Source organism: Cavia porcellus, unplaced genomic scaffold (assembly GCF_034190915.1).
Source record: "Cavia porcellus strain 051 isolate PalLab524CR breed Dunkin Hartley unplaced genomic scaffold, mCavPor4.1 scaffold_21, whole genome shotgun sequence".
In the NCBI taxonomy this organism is placed as follows: Eukaryota; Metazoa; Chordata; class Mammalia; order Rodentia; family Caviidae; genus Cavia; species Cavia porcellus.
In genome coordinates, this window is record NW_026947504.1 from 5,119,057 (window position 1) to 5,145,802 (window position 26,746).

Below are 26,746 nucleotides of genomic sequence, written 5' to 3' on the forward strand. Positions count from 1 at the left end.
AGTACTGATATGCAATCTGTGGGGCCATTCTGACAGTCTCCTGTTTCCTCACACACAGTGAGCCCTGTAAATGATATGGGCACAGTGGGATAGCAGAGCCAGTCAGCTCCAGGAATGTCCACTAGGTATAATCCTCAAAATAAAGAGGCTATGAGTCCCCGGGGTACAAAAATTTACATATCAGAAGCTGAAGCAACAGCCTCCTAAACAATTCAAATTGCTACCTGTAGAAAGCCACTGAAGCTGGAGACTGATCACATATGTGGGGCTAAAGCAAGACCAGCCTTGAGAACAGAAAGCTCAAAAGAATCTACCTAAACAAAGCTGTTCCTGCACCGAGAAGGTAAGGGGCCCAGGCCAGCCAGGCAAACAAGTTGCCAGGCAGTGGGGCTGAAATTGTCCTTCAGAGTGTAGGGAGTATGCAGTATGTAAATAAACATGGTATAGTTTATCCATCAGCTCCTAGCTTTTGTCTCTTCTTTATCTTCTCAGCCTCTCACCCCTCCCCCCTACACCTAGAGCTGCAGCTAGCCCTGCAGCTACCTTAATTGAATTACCAAGTGATCCTTCTGTATGTCATTCTCCCTGCATACTGCTAAGATGCTTTTCTCCCTACTTGGCCAGCTCAAGTTACTCATGCAGTTCCTGCCATCCTCACTGTCACTCATCCTTCTTCATTCTGGGAGAGGCCTTGGATCAAGGCCTTTATCCTCACATGGACCCCATGGCTGCGCTTAACTTTGAATATATCCTGGTGTCTTTACTTTCTCCTGGTGTCTTTACTTTCACCGGAGGGGTAGATTGGAATTAACTTGCTGGGATTCCAATAACATCTCCATGGAATTACAATTATAACCTTCCGAATTGTGGGGCTGGGGATTTAGCTCAGCGGCATAAGCGCCTGCCTTGTAAGCAGGCAGTTGTGAGTTCGATCCCCGGTACCGATAAAAAGGAAAAAGACAAAAAAAAAAAAAAAAAAAAAAAACTTTGCGAATTGTAAGGAAAATTAGAAAAGGGATCACAATATTTGATACTGAGATGATAATTTATCAAATAATGTTTCATAATAGAGCTGCCTCAAAGAAATGGCTCAGACTTAATCTCAACTCTACAGGGGGTCAGGGATATAGTCAGCAGCAGGGTGCCTGCTCGGAGCTTGGTTCAAAAACAAAATCTCAACTGTGTAGTTATTTCCTTCAATTCTTCCTTGCAATTAAACCTATTTGAATGAATATGCCATTTAACTAAGTGATACTCTCCAAACCCATAGAAAAGTCATTTATTTATAAAACATCAGTTAAGGCTTCTACTAAAAAGTTGCAGCTATTACCCCATCCACCCCAAACTTGAGATAAAAACCTGAAGTGAAAAAGTAGTTTTGAATTTTACCAATATATGAAATACATAAAAATTACAAGGAATACTTCTTTAACAAATTATGTACTCAAAAGTAGAATTTTCTATTTGTGCTAATTTTACTGTGAATTTAATATAAAACTAATATATTTGATACTCCTTTATTTTCTTCAGTACTTACTACAAAATAAGAAAACCTGGGGCTGGAGATTTCGTTCAGCAGCATAAGTACCTGCCTGGCAAGTGCAAGGTCATTTGATCCCTGATACCAAAAAATAAAAATAAAAAATGTAAAAAACCAGCAAACTTTATATCCTAATTGATGTTAAAACACATTTCTGTATGATAATTCTTAAAAATTCATACACTGGGGACTGGGGATTTAGCTCAGCGGCATAAGCGCCTGCCTTGCTAGCAGGCAGTCGTGAGTTCAATCCCCAGTACCGATAAAAACAAAAAAGACAAAAAAAAATTCATACACTATATATTTGATTTTTTTTTTTTTTGTCTTTTTGCTTTTTATTGGTATCAGGGATCGAACTCACGACTGCCTGCTTGCAAGGCAGGCGCTTATGCCGCTGAGCTAAATCCCCAGCCCCATATTTGATTTTTTAAAAGCAAAATTTAAAAACCTTGTAAATGTTAATTTCCACTTTTTAAAAAAGTCTTTTTGAGACAGTCTTGATATGCTGTTCAGACTGGCCTTGAGCTCACTTTGTAGTCCAGACTGGTCTCAAACTTGCAATGATCCTCCTGCCTCAGCCTCCCAAGTGCTGGGATTATAGGAGTGCTCTACCATTCCAGCTTTCCACCTTCCTTTCAAAAGAAAGACTGAAAGAAAAATCGTGAGGACCAGATAAAGCTTAAAAATACGGAGGGAGTGGAGAAGATGGTGGATAACGGCAACTATGGAGGCTCTCTGAGATAGCCAGCTTAGATTCCAGGAATGGTGCGGTGTGGGGAGTCCTAGCAGAGGGAGATATACCCTGCCGACCCAGGAACGAACTAATCTAAGAGAAAACAATCGGAAATGCAATCCCGGTGCTACAAATGGAACAGCTAAAGTCTCAGTGCTGCCGCTTGAATTCAAGCCACAGGCAGATGCTGCCGCTGCTGCATCTGAATCCGCACAGCAGGGATAGAGATAAGAAAGCTCTGAGAGCGGGAATCGGTGAACCAAATGGCGGGGAGCCCTGCATCGACCTGTGGTGAGTGAAAGGACCCTTCCATGGACTAGGAGGCTCGAACGAGGACATTCTGGGACCAGGCACACTGGCCAGAACAGGGTGCTGCAGTGACTTCAGTCACATATTCCCCTCTCAAGTGGGATTGGTGGGGAGCGCTTGAGCTGGGTGACACCGCAGACTGACTCAATAGGCTAGCCCAAACCAGGTCCCTGTGCCTGGCAGTGTACCCTAATGCAGTGAAGCCTTCAGCAGGTTGACTGACCTGTAGGGGTGGGCCCAGCATAGGCTGCCCCAATCTGTGTCTCCCTAGTACACTGCAGCAGACAGGAACACCCAGCCAGCGCAATTCAAACAAACTGTAACTGACAAAGAAACTGGGCCTCCTATATATGCCTGTATGGAAGGAACAAATAATATGAGAAGAGGAGGCAATAAGAAAGGGTCCTCGGTCCTGGTCCTCGGTCCCCAATCCTGAGAATACTGATCCAAGAAAGGTAAATGCAAAGGAGAATGAGGACATGCAATATCAGGCATGGCATCAATAGACATAAAGCAATATCTCTAGGACCTCATAGATAAGTTTAAAAGTGAAGTATTTAACCAAGTATAGCAAGATATAAGTAGAATAGTTAAACAAATGCTAAGCACCTCCCAAGAAAAAACAGATGGTGGAATGGGAGAATACAAAAAAGGGGAGAATTGTTTGATGGAGAAAATACAGAAACATAGAATACATGAAGCAGCTTCAAAGAGATTACCAGGAAACTAAAAACTCTATTGAAAGCTGGCATAACAGCTTGAAAGAAACTAAGAATAGATTATCTGAACTGGAGGACAGATTTGTAATGTGGGAGTATGAAAGGAAAAAACTTCTTAAAAATAACAAGAAAACAGCAATAATACAAAGGCTAGAAGATGATAAGAACTATAACTTAAGAATTAAGAACATAAAAGAAGAAGTAGGGACACAAACAAATGAACTACAAAGGCTATTCACAGAAATAATAAGGGAAAACTTCCCAAACATAGGAAAAAGGAAAGATGCTCAGATGTATAAGGCATACAGAACTCCAGCCACCTACAATCAAAACAGAACTATACCCAGGCATATAATAAAGATTCCAGAAATCTAATACAAGAACAGAATATTAAAAGCTGTCAGAGACAAGAAACAGATCACTTACAAGGGAATACCCATCAGAATTACAGCAGACTTCTCGGCACAAACCATAAAATCTCGAAGAGCATGGGGCAAAATAATCCAAGCCTTGAAAGACAATAACCTCCAGCCAAGATTGATATATCCTGCACAACTGTCCCTAGAAATTAATGGAGAAATAAGGTGCTTCCAAGATAAAGAGGAACTAGGAGAATTTGCAACCACCAATCCAACTCTACAAAAAATACTGCAGGACATTCTAAAGAGAGAGAAAAGTACCAGGATACCAGAAACAATGGCAGAGGCCACAATGAATGAAGTAGAAAGCGAAATGAAAAAGACAAACAGACAACTAATGACAGAAAAAGAGCACAACAGAAAACAGGCAAAGAAGGTTGGATATAATTTCTAATATAGATGGCCTAAATATACTAACGTAAGAGAAAAAAGAAAGAATCGCAGGCAGAGTGGATCAAGAGGTAGGGTCCACTGAGAGACTCTTTATAGGAAATATAATGAGCCTGAAGAAGGTTATATAGACCAAAATCAAATATGAGAAAATGGAACTCAAAGTGATAGGGAACCAGAAAGTAATAGGGGTAACTGGGCCAGTATTTATGGATAGGTTGAACAGCCAGCTTTAATAAATGAAGAAATATAACTAGAAATCCAACCCAGGAGTGAGAAAGTACAGAAATACTTAGGTAAATAGCAGGCTGCTCCCCCCCCCCCGCCAATATAAAACCATGAGTGATGGGGAGACCCGAAAATACACAGTTCATTCTGGGGGAGTAAGGGGAGGAACAGTTCAAAAAAAAAAAAACAGCAGAAGATTTAGCTAATAGTGTATCAGGAATTAAAACTCTTATTACTCACACCACTCTTCTTGGTTGGAACTTGTTTCATCCTACTTTGTATACATGCAGTGGATCTGAGGGCACAGACAGCTGACACGAAGATAGCACAGTGGTCATCTTTAATTTCCTATTAACTCAATCAGGATCCTTGTATGACTTATACTGTTGTATCATGACTGATACAAAAGTCATAAATCTGCCTTGTTTGAATACTGCTTATTATTGACAGATTTTAATCATAACTGTTAGGCTGCTGGTATCAAGTTGAGGAGTATAGACAACTATACTGAAAATGACAATGATTCACCACAATATCCATTCTGATTTGATTACTACCTATTTTTGTAGCTCTACACTATACAAAGTTGTATTTCTGTTAATTCTGTTATGTACTGATATGTTCAATTATATTTTATCTGATGATATAGCTAATTCAGTTGATGATAACAGCATAGTAACCATAGTAGAACTCCTTATACAGCAGTTTTATGTCTTTTTAGTTTTATGTGTCTATAGGAATATGTTTAGTTCTGTACTGCTTTGTTCTGTTTCTCCCTCTAATATAGAAAGGATAGAAATACATGTTAAGACTCATGCTTGCGTAAAATCTATAAACAGTTTAAGAGAACTGATCTTATGACACATGACAAAATGAACAAATAATTTGAAGGGGCACTGCAGTACCCAGTGCTGCCTCTGGAGTGTTATGATGTGAAATCCAGCAATAATGTTAATCTTTGTTCAGAAGGATTTTAATCTAGTAAGTTTTGTTAGCTCTCAACATAAATGAAGATATGGATAAATGCGTACATGTCTAAGTGTATAGGATTGATACTCATATTACTTAGTTTTTGTTGGATAGTTAAACAGAATATTTTGCAGTCTCCCTGGTTGAATTTCCATTTGTATGTTCCACTTTTGTATCTTGAACAATTATTTGTGGGGGGAACAATATGTACACATTAACTAGTGATTTATTACTGTTTACTTCTTTTCTTTGAAAGTATATACTATTTCTGCCCATTTTCTATTCTTTTTTATCTTTCTCTAAATTAAAAAAAGCTTTAAAATATATCCAGAAATTTTTTCTAAAATCTGATTCTACTTTTGAGTATTTCTAGAGTAATTACTTGAGAAAGGGGGGCAGTTTCCATGAGCCAGAGGAATTCTGAGTTCACCTTAAAAGACACCACACCTATCTTTCTAGATCAAATATTTCAAACCTGTTAGCTGAATGAACCATGTAATACCAAGTAGGTATAAACCAGCAAATAAAAAATCATTTTGATAATGACTGAGAATCAAAACTTATTATTTCAAAGGAGTACTTTAACCTCCTAAATAAGTCTAAGATTTTTTCTTAGAAAGTATTTCTTCTTTCATTCCTGAAATTATTTAATACACGTAAGCACATATTAGACAACTGACACTTAACAATTAATTACATGAGTTCAATCCCTGGTACCAATAAAAACAAAAAAGACAAAAAAATAAAATAAAATAAACAATTACAGTAAATTAACATGAATTAAATTACCTTTTTTGTGGTACACATGAAACATTCCTATAGCATTTAAACCTGAACATTCTTTGACCAAAAAAACAAATGGAAATGCAGGGAGGCAGTCACTTAGGTAGTGAGTTATATGGTACATAAACTTGTTAATTCTGATACCAAACAAAAAATAAAATTCACTATGTGGATCTCTCATTTATACAATCATAGCAAAACCTTTTTATTTTAGTTTTTTTTTTTTTTTTTTAGTTTCACTGTATAGTTAAGGGTGGCCTTAAACTCACTATTGCAGCCCAGGCTGACGTCCAACTTGCAGTGAGATCCTCCTGCCTTAGCCTCCTGAGTGCTGGGATTACAGGCATGCACCATCACACCCACCTAAAAACTTTCATTTGTTAAACAATATACTGGATTATGGGGCTGGGGATTTAGCTTAGCAGCATAAGCGCCTGCCTTGCCAAGTGTGTGGTCGTGAGTTCGATCCCCAGTACTGATAAAAATGAAAAAGACAAAAAAAAAAAAAAAACCAATATACTGGATTAATAACTGGTGGTAAACAACAGCTGAACTGAATCAGTATGGTGCTGAGTTTACAAGGTCCACCCTAAGACTGCTGCCAGTATAAAACAAGAGACATAGAAAGGAAAAAGCATAGCATTGTGGGCCCTCCTGTACTGTTGTTTGGAACTGTTGGTTCTCCAGGAGCTTGCTGAGCTTCTTTCCTGATGTCTACTCCTGTTATCATCAGAGAAGCTTGGGACTTCATTGTTGCTGAGAATGGCCACGATTCACTTTGCGGGAGCTCTGGTACTTATTTTGAGCATTGCTTCCTGGCTCCGGAGGGGAAGATGTGTGCTGCTCAATCTCCTAGAAAAGCTGGTCTCGCTAGTTTCCTGATACGTACTGGGCTGTGTTCCCCATCGGAGGTGCTCTGGGCCTTATTACAAGGATGGCTGTGGTACTTTTCAGGGGAGCCCTGATCCTTGAGTGTTGCTTCTTGGCTCCAATCCAGAACCCTTGGTCTGTTGGTACAGATCCTTCATCCTACTAGCACAGACTTTCTAGCTGCCACCACTGACCTGTATGGGAAATTGTAGTCACAGCTGAAAAGACCAAAAAACTGGTGAAGACCAGGCTCCAGTGGTTTCTGAACTGCACAGGTTGCTGGACTCCAGATGATGGGTTATGGCTTGGCAAAAGATGTATTTTGCTCATATCCAGAGCCTTTGCCTAGCCACTAAGATGAAAAGCAGATGACTAGGGGCTGGGGATTTAGCTCAGCGGCATAAGCGCCTGCCTTGAAAGCAGGCAGTCGTGAGTTCGATCCCTGGTACCGATAAAAATGAAAAAGACAAAAAAAAAAAAAAAAAAAAAAAGCAGATGACTAACCTGGCAGAAGAGATTTCAAGGCATTAAATGTTGAGGCTGTGGCATGGCTATTGTTGGGGACATTGTTGGGGACTTTTAACCAGATTTACATTGAGGCTCAAGAGCAAAGTGTCCAGCAGGACTTTGGGATTTGCTTTGGTCCCCTTCCTTTGTATCCACTAGTTTTAACTTTGGGAATGAATGTTAAGTGTTTAACTTTCATTTGCTTTTCTGCAATTCTCAAAGTGTTAGAACTGTGGCAACTCTTGCAGATGAATCAGACTATCTTTCGACTAAAGGGATGTGCATGAGTCTTTGCGGTGGGGCAGGGTTGAAATGCAATGGCTCTAATCTATTATGTTGGTACTTAATATTGGTTAAGATTAAACCTGTGTGGTGATGTTGTGAAATTATAACAAGCATAACTTGGCATTGGGAGACCTATTTAAAAAAATGTCTGGTTGCCAAGTTAACAAGGGGTCATTATGGTTGATACCCTGACTTGAGGTCTAGAAGCTTAACTAACTCAGCAGCTATATATCCTGTGGTGTAGACAACACCCCATTATAGTTCTAGGATGTTGTCAATTTGAGGTCACAAATTTAAGTGGTCCAGCAGGGGGCCGGGTAAGAGGTTCATAAGCATCCTTAGCCTGTGCAAGAAGGGGCATGCAGATAAGTGAAAGTGACACCCACCCTGATGGGGTGAAATCCTGCTTAAAATATAAGAGATTTTGCTCTTCCGACCTTTTGCTCTTGTTGCTTTACTGTCTTCTGCTGCCTTGAAGTGCTGCCCCTATGCCACGCCACTTTGTCTTTAAGAAAGCTGATTATAGATTGAAACTTCCACAAACTGTAAACTAAATAAACCTTTCCTTCCTTAATTTGGGGCATTTGTATTTTGTCCCAGTAATGAGGGAAAAGTAACTGAGACTGGCTCTTCAGTGAGAAGGTGGCAACTGCCCCCATTTCTGTTACTATGTACTGTGGTTAAGGCATGCCTGTATGACAGCACAATGCTGACTAAATCTCACACAGTCTTTGTTCTAAAAGGAGTAAAACAGAACAGTAACAGTAAGGAAATCCAGAATGGTTTACTCTACTTCATGTCATTATCCTCTAAATGGTTGCCCAGAGCACCAGCCCCAGGCCTCCAAAGTCAATCAAACATTTCTGGTTGCTATCCTACTTATTATTATCTCAGCCTGTGTTGTGTCCAGTTGCTTGCGGGCTGGGGAAGGAGGCAGAAGCAGCATTCTTGCTGTTTTTCCCCAGCCAACAGGGCCTCTGCCAGCATACAGGGAGGCTACTCCGTTTCCTTGCTGTTTCTCCACAGTGGGGAGGGGGGGCACAGTGCTTCCTTACAGCTTCTCTCCAGCAGCCAGCACAGGGGGTCCATCTTAAGTAAGGTATTTACTATGATTCATCTAAACCAACTAATAAGGTTGGACTTAGGTCTGCCACCTTGTATTCTTCTTCAGATTTATTTTCAAACTTTTGACATAAATAACATCTTGTTTATTGCTGCAAATTCTTTTCAGTCATTGCAGGTATGTATATTGGAAAAGTGAATTTCTCTATACAGTATTAACCTTGTATTTCAAAATCTTGCTATAACACATCTAATTAATTCCAAGTTTTATTTTTCTCTACTTGTTTGGGTTCTCAACAATCATGTTATCTGTAAACAAAGGTAGTTGTGTTCTTTTCCCATCATTATTCCTTTAATTCTATTTCATTAGTTAAACTAATGAATAAAAGGCATGTTTTTACCTTGCTGCTGATGGCAGAACCAGCCTGTAGGAAACTGGCATAATTTCTTCCTTCTTTGGTTGAATTCACCCGCGGCACATGTTGGCCAGAGACTTTGTTTTGAAGGTTTATTTGTTCAGTTGCCACAGTAGATGTGGGCCTACTACTATTGCATGCAGTCTTCCTTGGTATCTGTAGGGAGATATTTTTACGAGCCCCTATGGATTCCAAAATCTGTGATGATCAAGTTCCTTAGATAACATGACACAGTATTCAACACGTGACATGCAGATGCCTTAAATCATTCTAGATCAGTTCTGATACACACATCATGATATCATATCATGGAAATCAATAGTTGTTACACTGTTTGATGGTTTAGGGCAGCAATGGTGAACCTTTTAGAGCTTTTACTAACAGCTGGCTGAGGCATGTTCACCATAGGGTCACCACCACTGGTTTAGAGGACATGACAAGAGGAAGGAGCCAACACATGTTCAGTCCTAAGACAATTTTTTTTTTTTTGCATACTTGCGGTCTGTGGTTGTTTTAACATTTGAGAGCTGAAAAAAATTAATTTGTGTGACCAAGTATTTCATGGAGGTTGTCAAATCTGCACAGTTGTGCACAGCATTTGTTATTTAGAGAACCTGTAGCGGTGTATGTCCTTTCTGTTTTTTGTAATTTTTATTTTATTTATTTAGGTACCAAGAACCAAACTCAGGACCTTGTGCTTGCCAAGCAAATGTTTATGTCACTGAGCTACAGCCCCTTGTAAGTTTTATTTTAATGAGAATAAAAACAAACAAAACAGAATAAAGCCAATCAAACAGACAAAGCAGTGTGACACAAGATTTTAATATAGGAAATCAGCAATTGTTACCATAATGCTTCTTGTTGTCTTCATAATAGCTAGCTGCATCTTCACACAGTAAAATCAAGCAAAACAGAATAGAACCAATAAAATCAAAATACAAAACAATACAGGACTTCGAAATAAGAGTAAATCCAAAATGGTTTATCATAATGTACCGTGTTTATCTTTGAAACAGCTACCCATGTCATGAGATATAAATAATCAAAACAATACAGGGTTTCAAAACAAGTTAGCAGGGAACTAGCAATGGCTACCAACTTCAAAAGTAGATCTTCCGTAGATGCTACATTGCATATTGTTATTCTCTTAATAGATGATTAGACTATCAGGTTTAGGCCTGCAAAGTCAGAAGAATCCTAAACAATACAAGCATTAAGTTGTAGCCTGCACATGGCACCAACTCACAGGTGCATTCTTCACTTCTCGTTCTCCTTCCTTGCAGTCTTGCCCTTTCATTTCTGATTCATGTCTCTCCATTATCTTTGTCTCCTATTTAAGGTATCACTTAGGCTCTTTTTCCTCATCTGTTTAAAGTACTGGTTTTTTGTGTATTGATTTTTTGCTTTCAATGTCATTAATTCTCATACTAATTCTGCTATTTGGGTTCTTTTTATTTTTTTGAGAAAGGGTCTCAGTGTGTCATTGAATCTGGCCTTGAACTCACAGCAGTCCTTTTTCCTCATCCTCCTGCGTGCTGGGATTACAGGCATGTGCTACCACACCTAGCTTTTCTCTCATGGTATTTAAGGCTGGAAGATACGGAGAAAACTTTACCACACTGCTGGCATTCATATGGCTTCTCTCCAGTATGTATCTTTTCATGATTTCGAATGGAATTCAAATATGTGAAGGCCTTACCACACTGTTTGCATTCATAAGGTTTTTGTCCACTGTGAATTTTGCGATGTCTTCTAAAAGTACTCTTATGATTGAAGGCTTTACCACACTGGTCACATTCGTAGGGCTTTTCCCCAGTATGTGTTCTTTCATGCTCTTGAAGGGTGTGGAGAAGTCTAAAGTGTCTCCCACACTGTTTACACTTATGGGGCTTCTCCTCGGTATGAGATCGTTTATGCCGGTGAAAGGAACTAGAAACACTGAAGGCTTTCCCACATTGTGTACATTTAAAGGGTTTCTCTCCAGTATGAATTCTTTCATGTCTTCTTAATAAACAGGGAAAATCAAAACATCTCCCACATACCTTACATGTATGCAGTTCATTTCCAGTGTGTATTATCTTGTGTCTTCTCAGTTGTGTGTCAGAATAAAAGGCCTTCCCACAATGTTTACAATCATAGGGCTTCTCTCCAGCATGACGTTTTTCATGTATAGAAAGGTAATGTGAAGAACTAAACAACTTACCACAGTGTTTACAGTCATATAGCTTCTCTCCAATATGAGTCCTCTGATGTATTCTAAATACACTAGGATAGAGAAAGGCTTTCCCACATACCTTACACTGAAAGGGTAACTTTCCAGTATGTGTTACCATGTGACTTTTAAAACCTGAAAACAAACTAAAGCCTTTCTTACACTGTTTACATTTATAGGGTTTCTCCCCAGTATGAGATTTTTCATGTCTTGTGAGTAAAAAAGAAAAATAAAATGGTTTCCCACATACCTTACATTTAAAACGTCCATTTCCAGTGTGCTTTACCATGTGGCTTAGAATACTTGCATGAGAAAAGAAGGACTTATCGCATTGTTTACACACATAGTGCTTCTTCAGAGTGTGAGATTTTCCATATCTTTGAATATAACTGAAATAAGGTAAGGCTTCCCCACCCATTCTTTTATTTTGCTTTCCAGTGTGAAGTACTATGGGTTGTTGAACATTTGTGAGAGAAATGAGGGACTCCCTATGTTTTTTAAATCCACAAGGCTTTTCTGCATATTTCTCACTTTTGTATCCTCTGTGTTCACAGTGAGGTATGATGTGCCTGTTAAGGAATAAACAACATATGAAACAACATATTCATTCATTCACAGGGTTTCACGCTAAGAGATCAAGACTTAAAACCTTACTGAAAGTTTCTCATTAACTCTCATATTTACATTTACAAAGTCTCTTTACCTTATAACTTTTGTAAAAAATGACAAGCACATGATTGATTATTCCTGATTTTTATATAACCACTAATATTAGGAAAGGTAGGTTTCATGACATGCCCAATCCGTTGGAAAGTAAACAGACTGACTAATGTGCAATATGGTTTCCAGCAGCTATAGCCAAAACAGCAATACCTCTAGATGTAGTTTCTTGGCTGTGGCCAGTTCAACGATTTTGAAAACAATGAGTATGTATTACATTGAACTGTGTGTGTAGGTAAACTTTCTCCAAGAATAAAAGTACATGAAGGGTCTTTCACTCATCTGTGAGGCGATAGAGCTGGAGATGTGACCAGAGCTAAACTCAGAATCTGACAGGATGTCTGGGTTGCCCCGTAGGGTGGTAAGGATCATTAAGGAAACCCAGCACTTGTTTGCAGAGTGATTTCTGGGATTAAAGCAGAACCAGACAAAAACAATGCCCATTATTTTCACATGGTCACTGCTGGTCCCCAGGATTCCCCCTTTGAAAGACAGACTTTTAAACTTGGACTATTTATGCCAGAAGAATCCCAATGGCAGCACCTGAAGTATGTTTCACAACCAAAATTCATCATCCTAATGTAGGCAAGTTGGGAAGAATATGTTTAGATATTTTGAAAGATAAATGGTCACCATTACTGTAGATCTACACAGTTCTGCTATCAATACAGGCTTCTTTTAATACTCCTGATACAGATGACCCATTAGCAAACAATGTAGCAGAACAGTGGAACACCAAGGAAGCCCAAGCCATAGCAACAGCTAGAGCGGGCAAGGCTATATGCCATGGGTCATATTTTTAGTCCTTTGGTGACTGAACGCACATTAGCAAATCTATGTCTTGTTCTGATTCACTGTAGTAAAGCATGAGCAGAGGCTCCAAGTTTTATCTGGATTGTTATGAAACACTGAAAAGCAGTGGCCCTCTGCTTTTATTCATGTCCCTCATCACAGTTTAAGTATAAAGCACTGTAAATGACAGTCTTGTCAGGGTTGGCTGCAAGGGTATTGGGGTTCTTTTTTTTTTGAGAGGAAAGGTAGTTTCAAAATTTTATGGGCTTCCTGCCCCTACTTTTATGGTGATCTGGCTGCACTGATTAAAACCAACTAACCAGTTCTGTAAGACATGCTCTTTAGCCAAGTCTAACTTTATTTAGACACTGCAGATGCACAAGGGGTGATTGTCTGAACCAAAATGGGAACATTAACATCACAGCCCTGACTAATAACATTGTGATTTGCAGGCAAGTGCAGATTTCCCTCTCAAAAAAGCTTGTTAACATTCTGTATAGCTTGTCTGGAAACTTGTGTAAATCTTGTTTCAGTAAAATATTTTTTGTTATTTTAAAAAAATAAAAGCTTACGAAGTTATATGTTTAGCTAGTTTCCTTTATAAAAATAAGAAATGCTAAAATATTCTCAAAGAACACACTTTCTTACTGTTCTGAATATAAATTACCTTAGATTTCTCAAAGCCCTTTTATTATCTTGGACGTTCTGATATTCCCATTTGTTTCCTAAAATGTAGACAAAGAAAATCTTTAAGAATTATCACAAAGAAATACTAAATTTTAGCTGAACTCTATACTGTTAGATTATCTGATTTATTCATTAAAGTATTTCCTTCCTATGTTCTTCTCAGTTGGCCAAAATAAACCCTCCTTTTTTTCTTTTGGTGGTACTGGGAACCAAACTCAGAACACCTCGCACTTGCCAGGTAGGAGCTGTGCCACAGCCCAACACTTCTTTTCTAGATACGAAGTAAAGAAATGGTGACATTCTTGCCTATAAAAGCGAGGTTCTGGAAGATTTCCTGCATCACATCTTTGTAGAGAGTCTTCTGGCAAGGATCCAGCAAAGCCCACTCCTCCAATGTGAAGTTCACAGCCACATCCTCAAAGGACACAGGGTTCTAAAACATTGCAGAAATGTAACAACAGGGTGAGATCTGAGGTCCCTAGTAACTGACAGTATGTAGGTATTTACATGATTCTGTGGTCTCCAAACATTTCATGGCATGGCTATCAAAGCTTACTCTTCAGCTCTGCTCACTCACAACCACTCTGGCTTTAGACCTGTACTACTCAAATAGTAGAAAAGACTACAAACACCCATTTCACTGCTACTACTCCAGGAAGTAAAATGTGTTCTTGGGTAATCCCTAACTGGAGAGAACTCCAGTGAATATATCTCCAATACTTGGCATAACAAAGTCCTGTTAAGCACTAGCAAGAAAGCTAATATAAGAACATCCAAGAATACTAACCCCTAGAAATACCTGCTGCAAAAACTGGCTCTTTGGTGGCATCAGAGAACTGACCACTTCAGAGGAATTCTGCTAATCTAAATGGTAAGAATAGCTTGGTGTGCCTAAATGAAATGTCCAAAGTATATGGTATTTACTGAATTCCAGTTCATCTTCTAAAATCTTATTGTTTTCTTCCACTTTTGCAGCAGTACTTAACTCTGGCTACCAAATATTCTAAACACGAGTTCCTAATGAGCACCCTTAGCAAATAACAGTCTTTCATTCCTGCTGGAATTTGCTAACTGGAGATCAAGAGAGGTACTGTGTGATTACAGAAGAACACTGCGAAGTTTGCAAGTTGTATACTGCAGGCAGTATCTAAGACCAAGGTTCATATAGTTTTTTGTTAAACCACCATGAGTAACATTTAAAAAATTCAGTATCACCAAGATGGTACCTCTAGCAAATTATATCCTTGCAAAGCTTCACTAACTTCCAAAAAATTTGGTCAATTAACAAAAACTGCATTTACAAACCTTATCAGAATAATGAATATCTAACAAATTCCATTAACCCCACAAATTCTCCTGCCTGGGTTGAGGAGTAAAAGCTGAGAAGAACGTATGAAATACGGCATAACCCAAAAAGACCTAGGATTTTTTTTTTTTTTTTTGTCTTTTTTTGAGACAGGGTCTCGCTATGCAGTTCAGGCTGGCCTTGAGCTCACTTTGTAGCGCAGGCTGGTCTCAAACTCTCAACAATCCTCCTGTCTCAATCTCCCAAGTGCTGGGATTACAGGCATGAGCCACCATGCCTGACAAGACTTAGGATTTTTAAAAATGAGGCTAAATCACAGGTAAAAAGAATGCTTTCCCTGGTTCCACAGTTCAAATACCATCAGAATATGTGAAAGCACAACAGAACTGTATGACCCAGATCTCATTAAAGAGGTGCCGAGGACACACCAACTGACTGTACAATATGCAGGAGGTAGACAAACATGTAGAAACATACATGGGCTTGAGTCATGAAGAAATACAAAATCTGCACAGATCTACAGTTACAGGAGATTGGCAGAGTAGTCAAAATCCCAACAATAAAACCTATGACAAAATAATTTTATGATAAAATCTACCTAACGCAGATCTTCCTCCAGTAATTTCAGAAAACTGAAGTGCAAAAATTTCCAAACTCATTCTATAAGGCCAAAATTATGCTGAAACCCAAAGCAAGAGTTTATCTGGAAAAAGAAAAATTACAGACAAATATTCATTCTGAATACCTATGCAAAAGTCCTCAAATGCCAGCAAGCCACACCTGCAGTTATTTAAAGGATCATATACCACAACCAGCAAGTAAAAGGAAGGAAACTGTAAACAATGAGCAAAAATTAATAAACTTGAGACTAAGAAAAAAAATACAAAGAATCAATGAGTTGGTTCTTTGAAAGACTAAACAAAATAGGCAAACCTTTAGCCATCCTATCAAAAAAAAGAAAGATCCAAATCAATACAGTGAGAAATTAAAAAGAAATCATAGGGCTGGGGATTTAGCTCAGTGGCATGAATGCCTGCCTGGCAAGCAAGAGGTCATGAGTTTGATCCCTGGCACACACACAAGAAAGACAGAAAGACAGAAAGAAAGAAACCATAATGGACACTGTTGAAACTACTTTATGAACTGTACTTCAAACAACTGGAGAATCGGGGTTGGGGGTTGGAAGTATATAGATGCCTAGATATATATGAATTACCAGAAGATAACCAAGATATAAAAATCCTGAATAATCTTAAAACAGCCAATAAAACTGAAGCAGTAATTTTTTAAAAATGAAATTTAAAACGCACTCAAGTCGGGTGTGGTGGCTCAAGCCTGTAATCCTAGCACTTGGGAGGCTGAGGCAGGAGGATCCTTGCGAGTTCAAAACCAGCCTGGGCTACAAAGTGAGCTCAAGGCCAGCCTGAACTGCATAGGGAGAGCCTGTCTCAAAAAGACAAAAAGAAAAAGAAAAAGAAATAAAGCACTCAACTAAAAAGAGAGAGAAAATGAACTACTGGCCAAACTGTAACAACATAGATGCAAAAATCCTCAGTAAGATACTGGCAAAGAGAAAGCAACAAATCATCAAATACATAATACATGACCAAGCAGGCTTCATTCCAGGGATGCAGGGATGCTTCAACATATGAAAAATCAATAAATATAATACATAACATAAATAGAACCAAAGACAAAAATCACATGATTATCTCAACAGATGCAGAAAAGGACTTTTGATTAAAAACCCTGAAAAAGCTGGACATGGTGGTACACAATTTTAATCTCAACACTCAGAAGGCTAAGGATTGCTGCAAATTTGAGACTAGCCTGGGCTACATTGTAAGTTCAAACGCTAGACTGCACCATTCACAGTAGCACAAAGAAAAATTAAATACTTAGGAATTAATCTAACCAAGGAAGTGAACCAACTCTACAACAAACACTACAGTACTCTGCCTAAGGAGATCAAAGTGAACATTATAAAGTGGAAAAACACTCTATTCCTCGATAGGCAGACCCAATACTGTCAAAAAGGCCATACTTCCAAAGCTGATTAATATAGATTTAACACAACCCAATCAAAATGTCAACAGCATTCCTCACAGAACTAGAGAAAAAAATCCTAAAATTCATATTGAACCAAGACACCCAGAAGAGCAACAGTAATCCTAGGAAACAAGAATAAAGTAGGCAGCATCACAATGCCAAATTTCAAGTTATACTACAAAGATATAATAATAAAAACAGTACAGTACTGGCACAAAAACAGATACATGGATTAATGGAACAAAATAAAGGATGCAGAAACAGTTCCAGGCACATTTTGCCATCTGATCTTTGATAAAGTAGGCAAAAACTCACTGGAAGAGGTGAGCCGGGCATGGTGGCACACTCCTGTAATCATAGCGCTTGGAGGCTGAGGCAGGCAGATGGTAGCAAGTTCGAGATCAGCCTGGGCTACAAAGTGAGCCCAAAGCCAGCCTGAACCACACAGCGAGACCCTGCCTCAAAAAGACAAAAAAAAAAAAAAAAAAAAAAAAAAAAAAAAAAAGAAAAGAAAGAAAGTAACCTCTTTTATTATAAATGTTGCTGGGAAAATTGGCAATCCATACACAAAACCTGTATCTCTCACCATGTATTAAACTAAAATTAAAATGAACTAAAAATCTAAGTAGTAAAATAGAAACAATCTGCTTAAAGTAAAAATAGGCAAAATTCTTGAAGACATAAGCAATGACAAGGACTTTTTTGTCTATATTGTTTGTTTTCTAGTCTTTTTGAGGCTGGGTTTCACTACGCAGTTCAGGCTGGCCTTAAACTCACTTTGCAGCCCAGGGTAGCCTAGAACTCACAGTGATCCTTCTGGCTCAGCCTCCCAAGTGCTTCGATTATAGGAATGTGCCATCACACCAGCAGTGAGGACTTTTTGATCAGAACCTAACCTGCACAAGAAATAATATAAAGAATCAACAAATGGGACCATTCCCAACTAAAGTTTCTGTAAAGGAAAGGAACATACATAGTAAAGGTACAACCTACAGAATGGGAAATTTTGCTACCTAATACAGAGGGCTATACCTACAATATATAAAGCACAAAAAAATAAAAAACTGAAATAAATACACACTTCTTAAAAGTCCAAATGGCTAATATGTGAAAAAATGTTCAGTATCTTTAACCATTAGAGAAATACAACTACAACACTGAGATTCCACTTTTACCTTAGAAAGAATGGCTAGCATCAAGGAATCTAGGGTCAGGGATTTAGCTCAGCAGCATAAGCGCCTGCCTGGCAAGCGCAAGATCATGAGTTTGATCCCGGTACCAAAAAAAATAAATAAATAAATAAATATAACAAGAAGTGGTGGGAGGAGGAACACATTCACAACAAATGCTAGGAAATATTAAAAGTAATCTCTAAGAACATGTAAGGGTTTATATAGAAATAAGTAACAGAAAACGCAGATGGGCAACATCCAGTAACTGGAGACTAAATCACAAAAGTTCTCAATACTCCTCAAATCAAATAGATATCTCAAGAAAAATCTGAGCTGACCAGGTGGCTCATACCTGTAACCTCAGTACTTGGAGGCTGAGGCAGGCAGATGAGTGAGTTTGAAGCCAGCCTGAGCTGTATAGTGAAATCCTGTCTTTAAAAGACAAAAAAGAAAAAGATGAGTATCTGAAAATAAATCAAAGCCCATCTTAATAAAATCTGTGGAATACATGAGCTGCTTCAAATGAGAATTTTTTTTTCCTTTTGTTTTTTTGAGACAAGATCTCACTGTGTAGCTAGCCCAGGTTGGCCTTGAATTCATGGCAATCCTTCTACCTCAGCCTCCCCACTGCTGGGATTACAGGCATGCAGCACCAAGCCTGACTTCAAAGAAGATTTAAGCCATCAAACACATAGATTAGAAAAGAACTATCAAGCCGGGTATGTCATCCAAGTCCTGGGGAGGGCTGAGGCAGGAGGATCGTTGCAGGTTCAAGACAAGCCTGGGCTACAAAGTGAGCCCAAGACTAGCCCAAACTGCATAGCAAGACCCTGTCTCAACAAGACAAAAAAAGGAAAGAAAGAAATAAAAGAGCTATCTAAAATGATCACTTAACACTCCACATTATGAAACTAAAGAGAGAAGACCAAGGTAAATGTAGATTAAACACAGGAAAATAATTAGAAAAAAATCAATGAAACAACAATCAGGAAATCAACAGACAAACCAACAACACCAAATCAGATTCTCCCTGAACATTAGTATAATTGAACACCTAAAGCCATTTTTTTAAAAAGCAGAAAAATGACTGACTAGAAATAAAAGCAAGATAATTACTGATTCTGGACATTAAGTAGAACCATAAAAGAATACTATGAAGAATTACATGACTAGTCAGGCATGGTGGTGCACACCTGTAATCCCAGCACTTGGGAAGCTGAGGCAGGAAGATCGTGGGAGTTGAGACCAGCCTGGGCTTACAAAGTAAGCTCAAGGCCAGGCTCAACTGCATATCAGACCCTGCCTCAAACAGACAAAAAAAACTAACAAACAAGTTTGAGGCCAGCCTAGGCTACATTACATATTCAGTAAATAATTACAGCCTACAAATGAAGCTATTCTATTGGATTCTGCAAAATATTTAAAAACTGAAACGAATTCTCTATATTTCAGAAAACAGGATTAAACACCTAATTCAATCTGAGACCTATGTTAACTGATTATTAAAACCAGACAGATAACACTATTACAATTAAGAAAATACAAATCAAGTACTCTCATAATTATAAATGCAAAATTCCTCAAAAAATACTAGTAATTCAATTCCTAAACTGTATAAAAAGATTTAAACACCAAAACCAACAAGGAATTATTACAGATCTACAATGCTAGTTCAAAATACAAAAACCAAGGAACCAGGCATGGTGGTGTATGCCTATAATCCCAGCATTCAGGAGGCTGAAGCGGAAGTGTCATCATGAGTTCAAGGCCAGTCTGGACTACAGAGTGATATCAAAATACTCAAAAACTCCCCTAAAAACTTCTAGGCTGAACACAAAATTTTTATTATAGTGAAACCCTTTTACAGGATACAATCAAGGTGAATACATGACATACACATTTGTTGAAAGCCATACAAACAATGCACTACACTTTACTGCAAACAAAATAGAATTATAAAATATGAAAAAAAAATGCACTACAGGAGACTGAACTGTAATACTAACTATGGACTTCAATTAGTAATAATGTGTTATTTCATTCCTATAATCACATCTGGTATATTGGCTCATTAACTATAATGAGTACACTATAGAAATGAAAAACAGGAGTAGCCGGGTATGGCAGCACACACCTATAATCTCAGCTCTCTAGTGGCTGAGGCAGAAGGGTCGCTGAGTGTTTGAGACCAGCTTGGGCTACAAAGTGAGCTCAAAGCCAGCCTGAACTGCACAAAGAGACCCTGTCTCAAAACAAAACAACACAACACAGGAGTGGCACATGCCTATAATCCCTACTGAGGCAAGATTGCCACAAGTTCTACTAGCCTGGGCTATGTAGTGAGTTCAAGACGCTGTCTCAAGAAGACAAAACAAAAAACAGGAAATTTAAACTGGAGAGAAAGGGTCAGGGATTTAGCTCAGCGGCACAAGTCCCTACCTGCAAGCACAAGGTCCTAAATTCAATCCCTGGTACCATTTGTAAATAAATAAACAAAATGGAGAGAAATAGTGTTCGGTTATTCTTTAGATGTTGTCAACGTTTGTGTAAACCTTCACTTGCAAATAAAATACACTATGGAAATAGGAAGAAAATATTTAACCACACCCTTAAGTACAATCCTTAGGGATTAAGTCTGGACCACCTTGAAGTCAGGAGTCACCATTCCAATCCCTAGGAAAGAGGCACTGCTCTGTGAGAATGCCTGCTTTCTACATGGCTCGCTTCCCAATTTGTCCCCAATGTAATCAATTTTACCTTAATTTAGGATCTTATTGGCTAACTATAGTTATGTCCCACCTTATATCCATCTGCTTTGTGAGTTCCCAGTCTTCTTCTACCTTGAACTCATGGTTTCACTCTATAGAAGTCCCTGGAAAAGACAGAGTCCAGAGCAGCCCGCTAGGGACCCCCTTCTGTCTCTCTTCAGACAAAAGCTTCCTTTCTCTCAATAAATATATTCTACTCTTCACCTCCATTATTCCTAAAATTCATTCTTTGATTTTAGAGAACATAAACTGGCGGACATAGTAAGTTGGGAGTCTCATTCCCCTATATCAAAGAGAACACAGACACATCAGACTCAAATGCCATGTAATGTCATCCAGTCATCTGGGACATCTTCCCACTCTGAGCCTACTCACAGAAGTACTTCAGGATCACCCTCCTAAGACACAAGAGCAGTGACTCCAGTACATCCTGCTTTTCATTTTTGCACCACTTACCTGGGATGGGTTTCCATTTGCTTTGGAAGAGCTTTTCTTCCTTGACACTCTGATAACCTCACGTGCAGAAATTGTTTATAACATGGCTCCCCAAGTGTAGCATCTGACTGGCTACCAATGCATTCTCAAGCAACTCTGCTGGCAGGGGTGTGGAGGGAGACAGTCCCCCAAAGAGCTAACTATTTAAATAGGGCCTTGCTGGGTATGGTGGCATATTCTTGTAAACCCAGCACTTTCGAGGCTAAAGCAGGCGAATCACTGCAAGTTTGAGGGCAGCCTGGGATACAAAGTGAGCCCAAAGGCAGCCTGAACTGCATAACGAAACTCTGTCTCAAAGAGACAAAAAATAAAGTAAAATGAGGCCTATTCCAAGAGATTGCTCTCAGTCTCAAGGCCTTCTGCTCATTCTTGAGACTCCACCTCATGTCTCACATTGCCTATAAGGAGTTGACCTTGGGCCTGAAAATCATTCTAGAACACGTGGAAGTCGTGGGTACCTTGTGCCAGCCCCAAACAGCTCTCAAATCCAGGACCAGGAAAAGATAAGACAATGGCTGAGGACACATCTACCTGCAAAGTTTACAAAAGGGAACTTCAACCCACAGAAGGCTATCTGCATCTAGGGAAAATAAAAGGAAGGCACAAAGACTGTTTACAGATATGAACTGAAGTTCTCTGATAAAGATGTGTCTATGTTAAGAACCTTGCTGCCTTGGCTAACTAGACACCATGATTGCGGAGAGATGGAATTCTCCAAGTTGATGGCAAGCTATATTAGGCTCCATAATGATGGCAAGCTATATTAGGCTCTATAATAACCAATTAACTTTTGTATATGACCAAACATCCTCATAACTAACAGACTTATTGAAATATATTGTCAAGCTTAGCATACTTCTAGCTTCAACCAACCCTAAGCTAAGAATGTTTATAACATGTGAAGTTGGGCAAGGTGATAAATGACAGTAATCCTAGCTGTGAAGAAGGCTAAGCCACAAAGACTGAAAACTTTGAGGTCAAGTGACACTTACAAAATAAAAGTAAAGGGGGCTGGGGATTTAGCTCAGCGGCATAAGCGCCTGCCTTGCAAGCAGGCAGTCATGAGTTCAATCCCTGGTACCGATAAAAAGGAAAAAAGACAAAAAAATAAAATAAAAGTAAAAAGAACTGGGGATGTAGCTTGTGGTAGTGTATTCCTGGGTTTGATCTCATCTTACAAAAAGCAAACCTCTGGGATGTGTAATAGATTTCCCCACGTTAGTATAGCCTGCCTACATAATAACTTTCTTCTGTTTTCTAACTAGAAAAACTCATGCTTCATTTGGGATAACTTGAATTCATGTTCCCAGGACATGCCATTCATACTGGAATCAAAGTATTTTCTGTTGTCTTCAAGTCAACAGGGGACTATTAGGTTTCTATTGTTTTCCTTTCCCTCATGAGAAATGTTTACAAAAAGGAAACAAATGGTTTAAAACATGACAACTGCTGGGGTTTTTCACTGGAAGGAAAATGACTTAAAATATTGTCTCACCAGGTGTAATGGCACACACCTGTAATCTCAGCACTGAGACAGGCTGAGACAGGAGAATCCCCATTAAATTCAAGGCCAGCCTGAACTACATAGTGAGAATCTGTCTCAAAAAACCAAAAGGAGTGCTGGAGTGCTGGGGATTTAGCTCAGCCACAAAAACGCCTGCCTTGCAAGCGTGCGGTCCTGAGTTCAATCCCTGGTACCACCAAAAAAAAAAAAAAAACACCAAAAGGAAAAAACAAAGTGTTTGTTTGAAATTTGTTGACAATATCCTGGAGAGGGGAGTTGGCATTTTAGAATGCAAAACAGAAGTGAAACGTTATCTATGGGCATTTAGGTTGTTTCCAAGATCCATAAAGAAAGATAAACTGGAGACCTTTATATGTAAATTGATGCAACTTGAGAACATACTCATCAGTGAAATAAGTAAGATCCTCATGTAAACATCGTATTGTCTCATTAATGTGAGAAGCTGAAAGAAACAACGTATGTGTACGTATATAAAAAATAGTTAAGACAGTTATACTACTGATTTCTCTGAGTTCACTAAAGACAAAGATTTGTGCTGGTATTGTTCAGACAATTCAATGCAAGTGTCTTGTGCTCTGGGTGAATGATTTGGAGATGACAACAATTGTATGTACCATTGCTGCCCCATGATCGACACGTTTTGAAATTTTGTTTTAGTTTTTTTTTTTTCTCCTTGAAATAAAATGGATTTGCAGGGAAAAAACAAGTGAAACATTAGAGATTTACCTACAGCCCCAGATGGAGCTAGGGTACTGCTTGCTTACATTTGGAAGACTTGAGAAAAAGAAGACATTTCTATACATATAAGCCCCATACTGGATTCCAGACTCCCTAATGAACTTCTTGCCCTCATGGCACACTCTGGGGGATGTAAGGTGAAAGAGCACAGGGCTTCTGGGTGAGGAAGGAAGGGGTTAAAGGGTAACCCTGGCTACTCTAGCAAGCTTTCACAGGAGTAGAGAAGCAAACACCAGCCACAAAGACAGATGGCAGCAACAACCAACTGTGTACTTTCCCAGAACCAGTGCCCACCAAGATGTTCCTGGTTTTCACAACTCCACCCAAAATGTACCTCCCTGGCTGCTGTTCTGGCCCTCACACCCATGTCCCCCACCCCAGCTGTGGTTTAATGCATATAAGCCCCTGACTCCTTTCCTTTTAGGCCAGTCTCCACTCGCAAGAGGATCCTTGCACCAAATAAACTTTCTCTTCATGGCAGTGTGTCCATCATCCCTCAAGTGAGTTACGGTCACATTTACCTTTCATAAGTAACTCCCCAGAGAAGGCTCCAGGCCTAGTCACCTCCTAGGGCCTGGTAGGTCACTGGAGATCTGCTGTTACAGGTCCAGAGAGGTCTTACCCAGGTTCTCAATGTCTAAACAAAGAACTGAGCAACGGGGAAGAGCAGCAAGACCAAAGATTTTTTTTTTGTACTGGGGATCGAACTCAAGACCTAGTGCTTGCCAGGCAGGCACTTATGCCACTGAGTTAAATCCCTAGCCCAAGACCAAAAATTTTAAAGAAAAAAGAAATAAAGGTGCACTCCACAGAGTGGGAGGGGGCCAGTGACAAGAGCTCATTGCCTAGTGTGTGCTGAGGGATCCAAGCATTAAGTCTGGGGTGGGTTTGAGATTTTATTTCTGCCAAACAGCAGCCTGCCTACGCCTCTCATCCAATGGACAAGCTCATGACCTTTAGGGCACTGAAGAAACTGCCAAGGATTCCATCGCCCAGCACTAGCATAGTCAATGACATGGTCACTTCCGCACGGCTGGTGAGGAACCTGAGGCAAGCCCAGAGGCTGCCTACGTGTCGCTAAGTTACCTGGTTACTTTCTCCTACTGTGTCCCGTAAGCAGGAGTTTAGACAGGATCCCAGAGAGAGGGGCAAGGGCCATAGAACTAGCCTGCTGCGTTCTGAGTTGTGACACACCACAGCAGTTCAGAAAAGGACCTACGCTGAGAGACACTACAGACTAAGCAGCGCTCCAGGAGCGTGCAGTGGGTGTGACCCGCCGGCCTTAGGGAATTCCTAGGCTTGAAGTCCGTCAATCTGACTAAAAGCTGATGCATGATGGGAGGAAGGCACATGCACAACCCTACAGTGAAGGCCAACTCGGGGCGCTTAATGACTGCAGACAAGGAATGGTGTAGCACTCTAAAAGGGAAGTTACATGAAAATAGAAGCAACCAGGACAAAGTAATACGGGGTCGCTCACGCACTCTTAGCGACCCAGTCTGCCTACAGGTCGTATCTTACTTTTACGATGAACTGTTTGGCTTCCCAAAATCAATGCAGTGCCGGCGCGTGGTCCCTCACTGGTTCGAAGGAGTGAGGTGGGCCGAGTGACACCCGAAATGGCAAGATCCGGAGATGTGTGGAGCTGCTGGAGTGTGAAAAACTGAGCGAGGAGCGCCCCCGCCCGGGTAAGGCTGACCTGAAGACGTGGATCCGGTCCCAGAAAGCAGCTGGCCCAGCCCTCCAGCGGGGAATGGTACCCCCAGGTGCTGACCGCCACATACTCACCATCGCCGGCGTCCGCGGCGCCGGCATGTGACAAAGCGACAGAGGATAACACACCACTCACTACTAGGCCGCACACCAGGAGGAGCTGAAGCGTGCGGATCTGAAGATTAAAACCCAGCGTGGCACCGGAAGCCCGCCCTCCGGAGCCTGATCCGGGTCTGATTGGACGGTGCTGCAGAGCCCGCGATGGACAGGCCCGGGCCACGCCCCCACGCTGAGGGGCTGCGTTGAGTCCTCAAGCCTGCGCCTGAGGCTAGGACCGGTGCCGACGGAATGTCTCCACACTCCGTGCGCTGGTGGCTCTCGGAGGGCGGGTTTAGGCGCGGAACAGTCAGCACGGTGCAGGTTAGCGAGGCAGTCTCTGAAGCGACACCGTGCTCCACCGAACGCCAGTGAAGACACGCGGGTCAAGGAAGCCGCCTGCCGCCGGCCTGGCCGAGTGGCATACAGTTTTAGCCGGATGGTAGGCGCTGTGCGCCTGGGCAGTGTGCCGGTGCATTCCGCGCATGCGTGCCGCCCTGGCTTAGTAGCTCCCTGGTGGCTGTAGCTTAAAATTCCCTGGAGCGCTGTGCCGTTTGTGTCTTGTGAATGCTTGAGAAGCGCCTTCCGCGACTGGATGACCGCGAGCTCACGGTCTGCTGCCCGCACCAAGCGCGTCCTCAAGCCTTATGGGCCCCAGCTCACACGCTGCCCTTTTAACCCCAGGCGCTCCAGTGCCGCAGCCCCACTGTGTCCTGCCCAGGACCCTGGCGGTCCCCGAAGGACAGATAAGGAACCCAAGGCCCTGGACTGAGGCTGTCATGTTTTGTTACCCAATTTGGTTCCTAATTTCTTATTCTTTTTACAGCAGGACTCTCAATAGTATTTCCTTTTTTTTAATTTTATTTTATTTTATTTAAGATGAAAAAGAGAAAAACACAAAACAAAACAAAGCGGTGTAAGGGTACACGTAATACAGAACTACAAAAAAAAAAAAAAAGCATAACAGTAAGAATTCACCTGTTAATAGATTACATATTATCACCTTGAAAATAGTTGCTCAAATCACAGTATCAAAGAATACAAAGTGGACATTCAAACAGGGAGACTGCAAACAGCTGTGTTCAATGATCCAAAAACATTAATATAGTCAGCTATTTAACACCCCTAAACACACTTGCTATTATATCCATTAGAGCTCTTTTTTTTTCCCCTCGCTTTTTTACAACAAAATTTACACATTTTGGATTTTATTACTCCTTAGTTCTTATTACTTTTGGGGGGG

The 26,746-nt window shown here is 40.2% G+C and overlaps 1 protein-coding gene and 1 pseudogene across 2 annotated transcripts; one reads left to right on the forward strand and one right to left on the reverse strand.

Moving 5' to 3' along the window:
* Positions 1 to 10,033: 10,033 nt before the first annotated feature.
* Positions 10,034 to 25,930, reverse strand: LOC101788523 (zinc finger protein 709-like). 2 transcript variants are annotated; one of them, XM_013140856.3, is made up of 4 exons: positions 25,483 to 25,930; positions 13,948 to 14,074; positions 13,622 to 13,679; positions 10,034 to 12,011 (listed from the first exon to the last, which is right to left on the reverse strand). In XM_013140856.3, the coding sequence occupies exons 1-4, from the start codon at positions 25,507 to 25,509 to the stop codon at positions 10,772 to 10,774; spliced, it is 1,452 nt and encodes a 483-aa protein (XP_012996310.1). In that variant the 5' UTR covers positions 25,510 to 25,930; the 3' UTR covers positions 10,034 to 10,771. The 2 variants fall into 2 exon arrangements, with proteins under 2 accessions (XP_012996310.1, XP_023416216.1); XM_023560448.2 differs by lacking the exon at positions 25,483 to 25,930 and adding an exon at positions 25,216 to 25,456.
* LOC106025104 (ubiquitin-conjugating enzyme E2 N-like) lies at positions 12,500 to 13,614 on the forward strand (annotated as a pseudogene).
* Positions 25,931 to 26,746: the final 816 nt, after the last annotated feature.

What these genes read in the sequence shown, in the direction of transcription:
- LOC101788523 (XM_013140856.3), bottom strand. Translation starts at nt 25,509, where the DNA reads ATGCCGGCGCCGCGGACGCCGGCGATG. An exon ending in CCAGAACCTCGCTTTTATAG is followed by an intron (nt 13,680 to 13,947) that starts GCAAGAATGTCA and finishes TCTACATTTTAG; the next exon opens with GAAACAAATGGGAATATCAG. An exon ending in AGGGCTTTGAGAAATCTAAG is followed by an intron (nt 12,012 to 13,621) that starts GTAATTTATATT and finishes ATTCCTTAACAG; the next exon opens with GCACATCATACCTCACTGTG.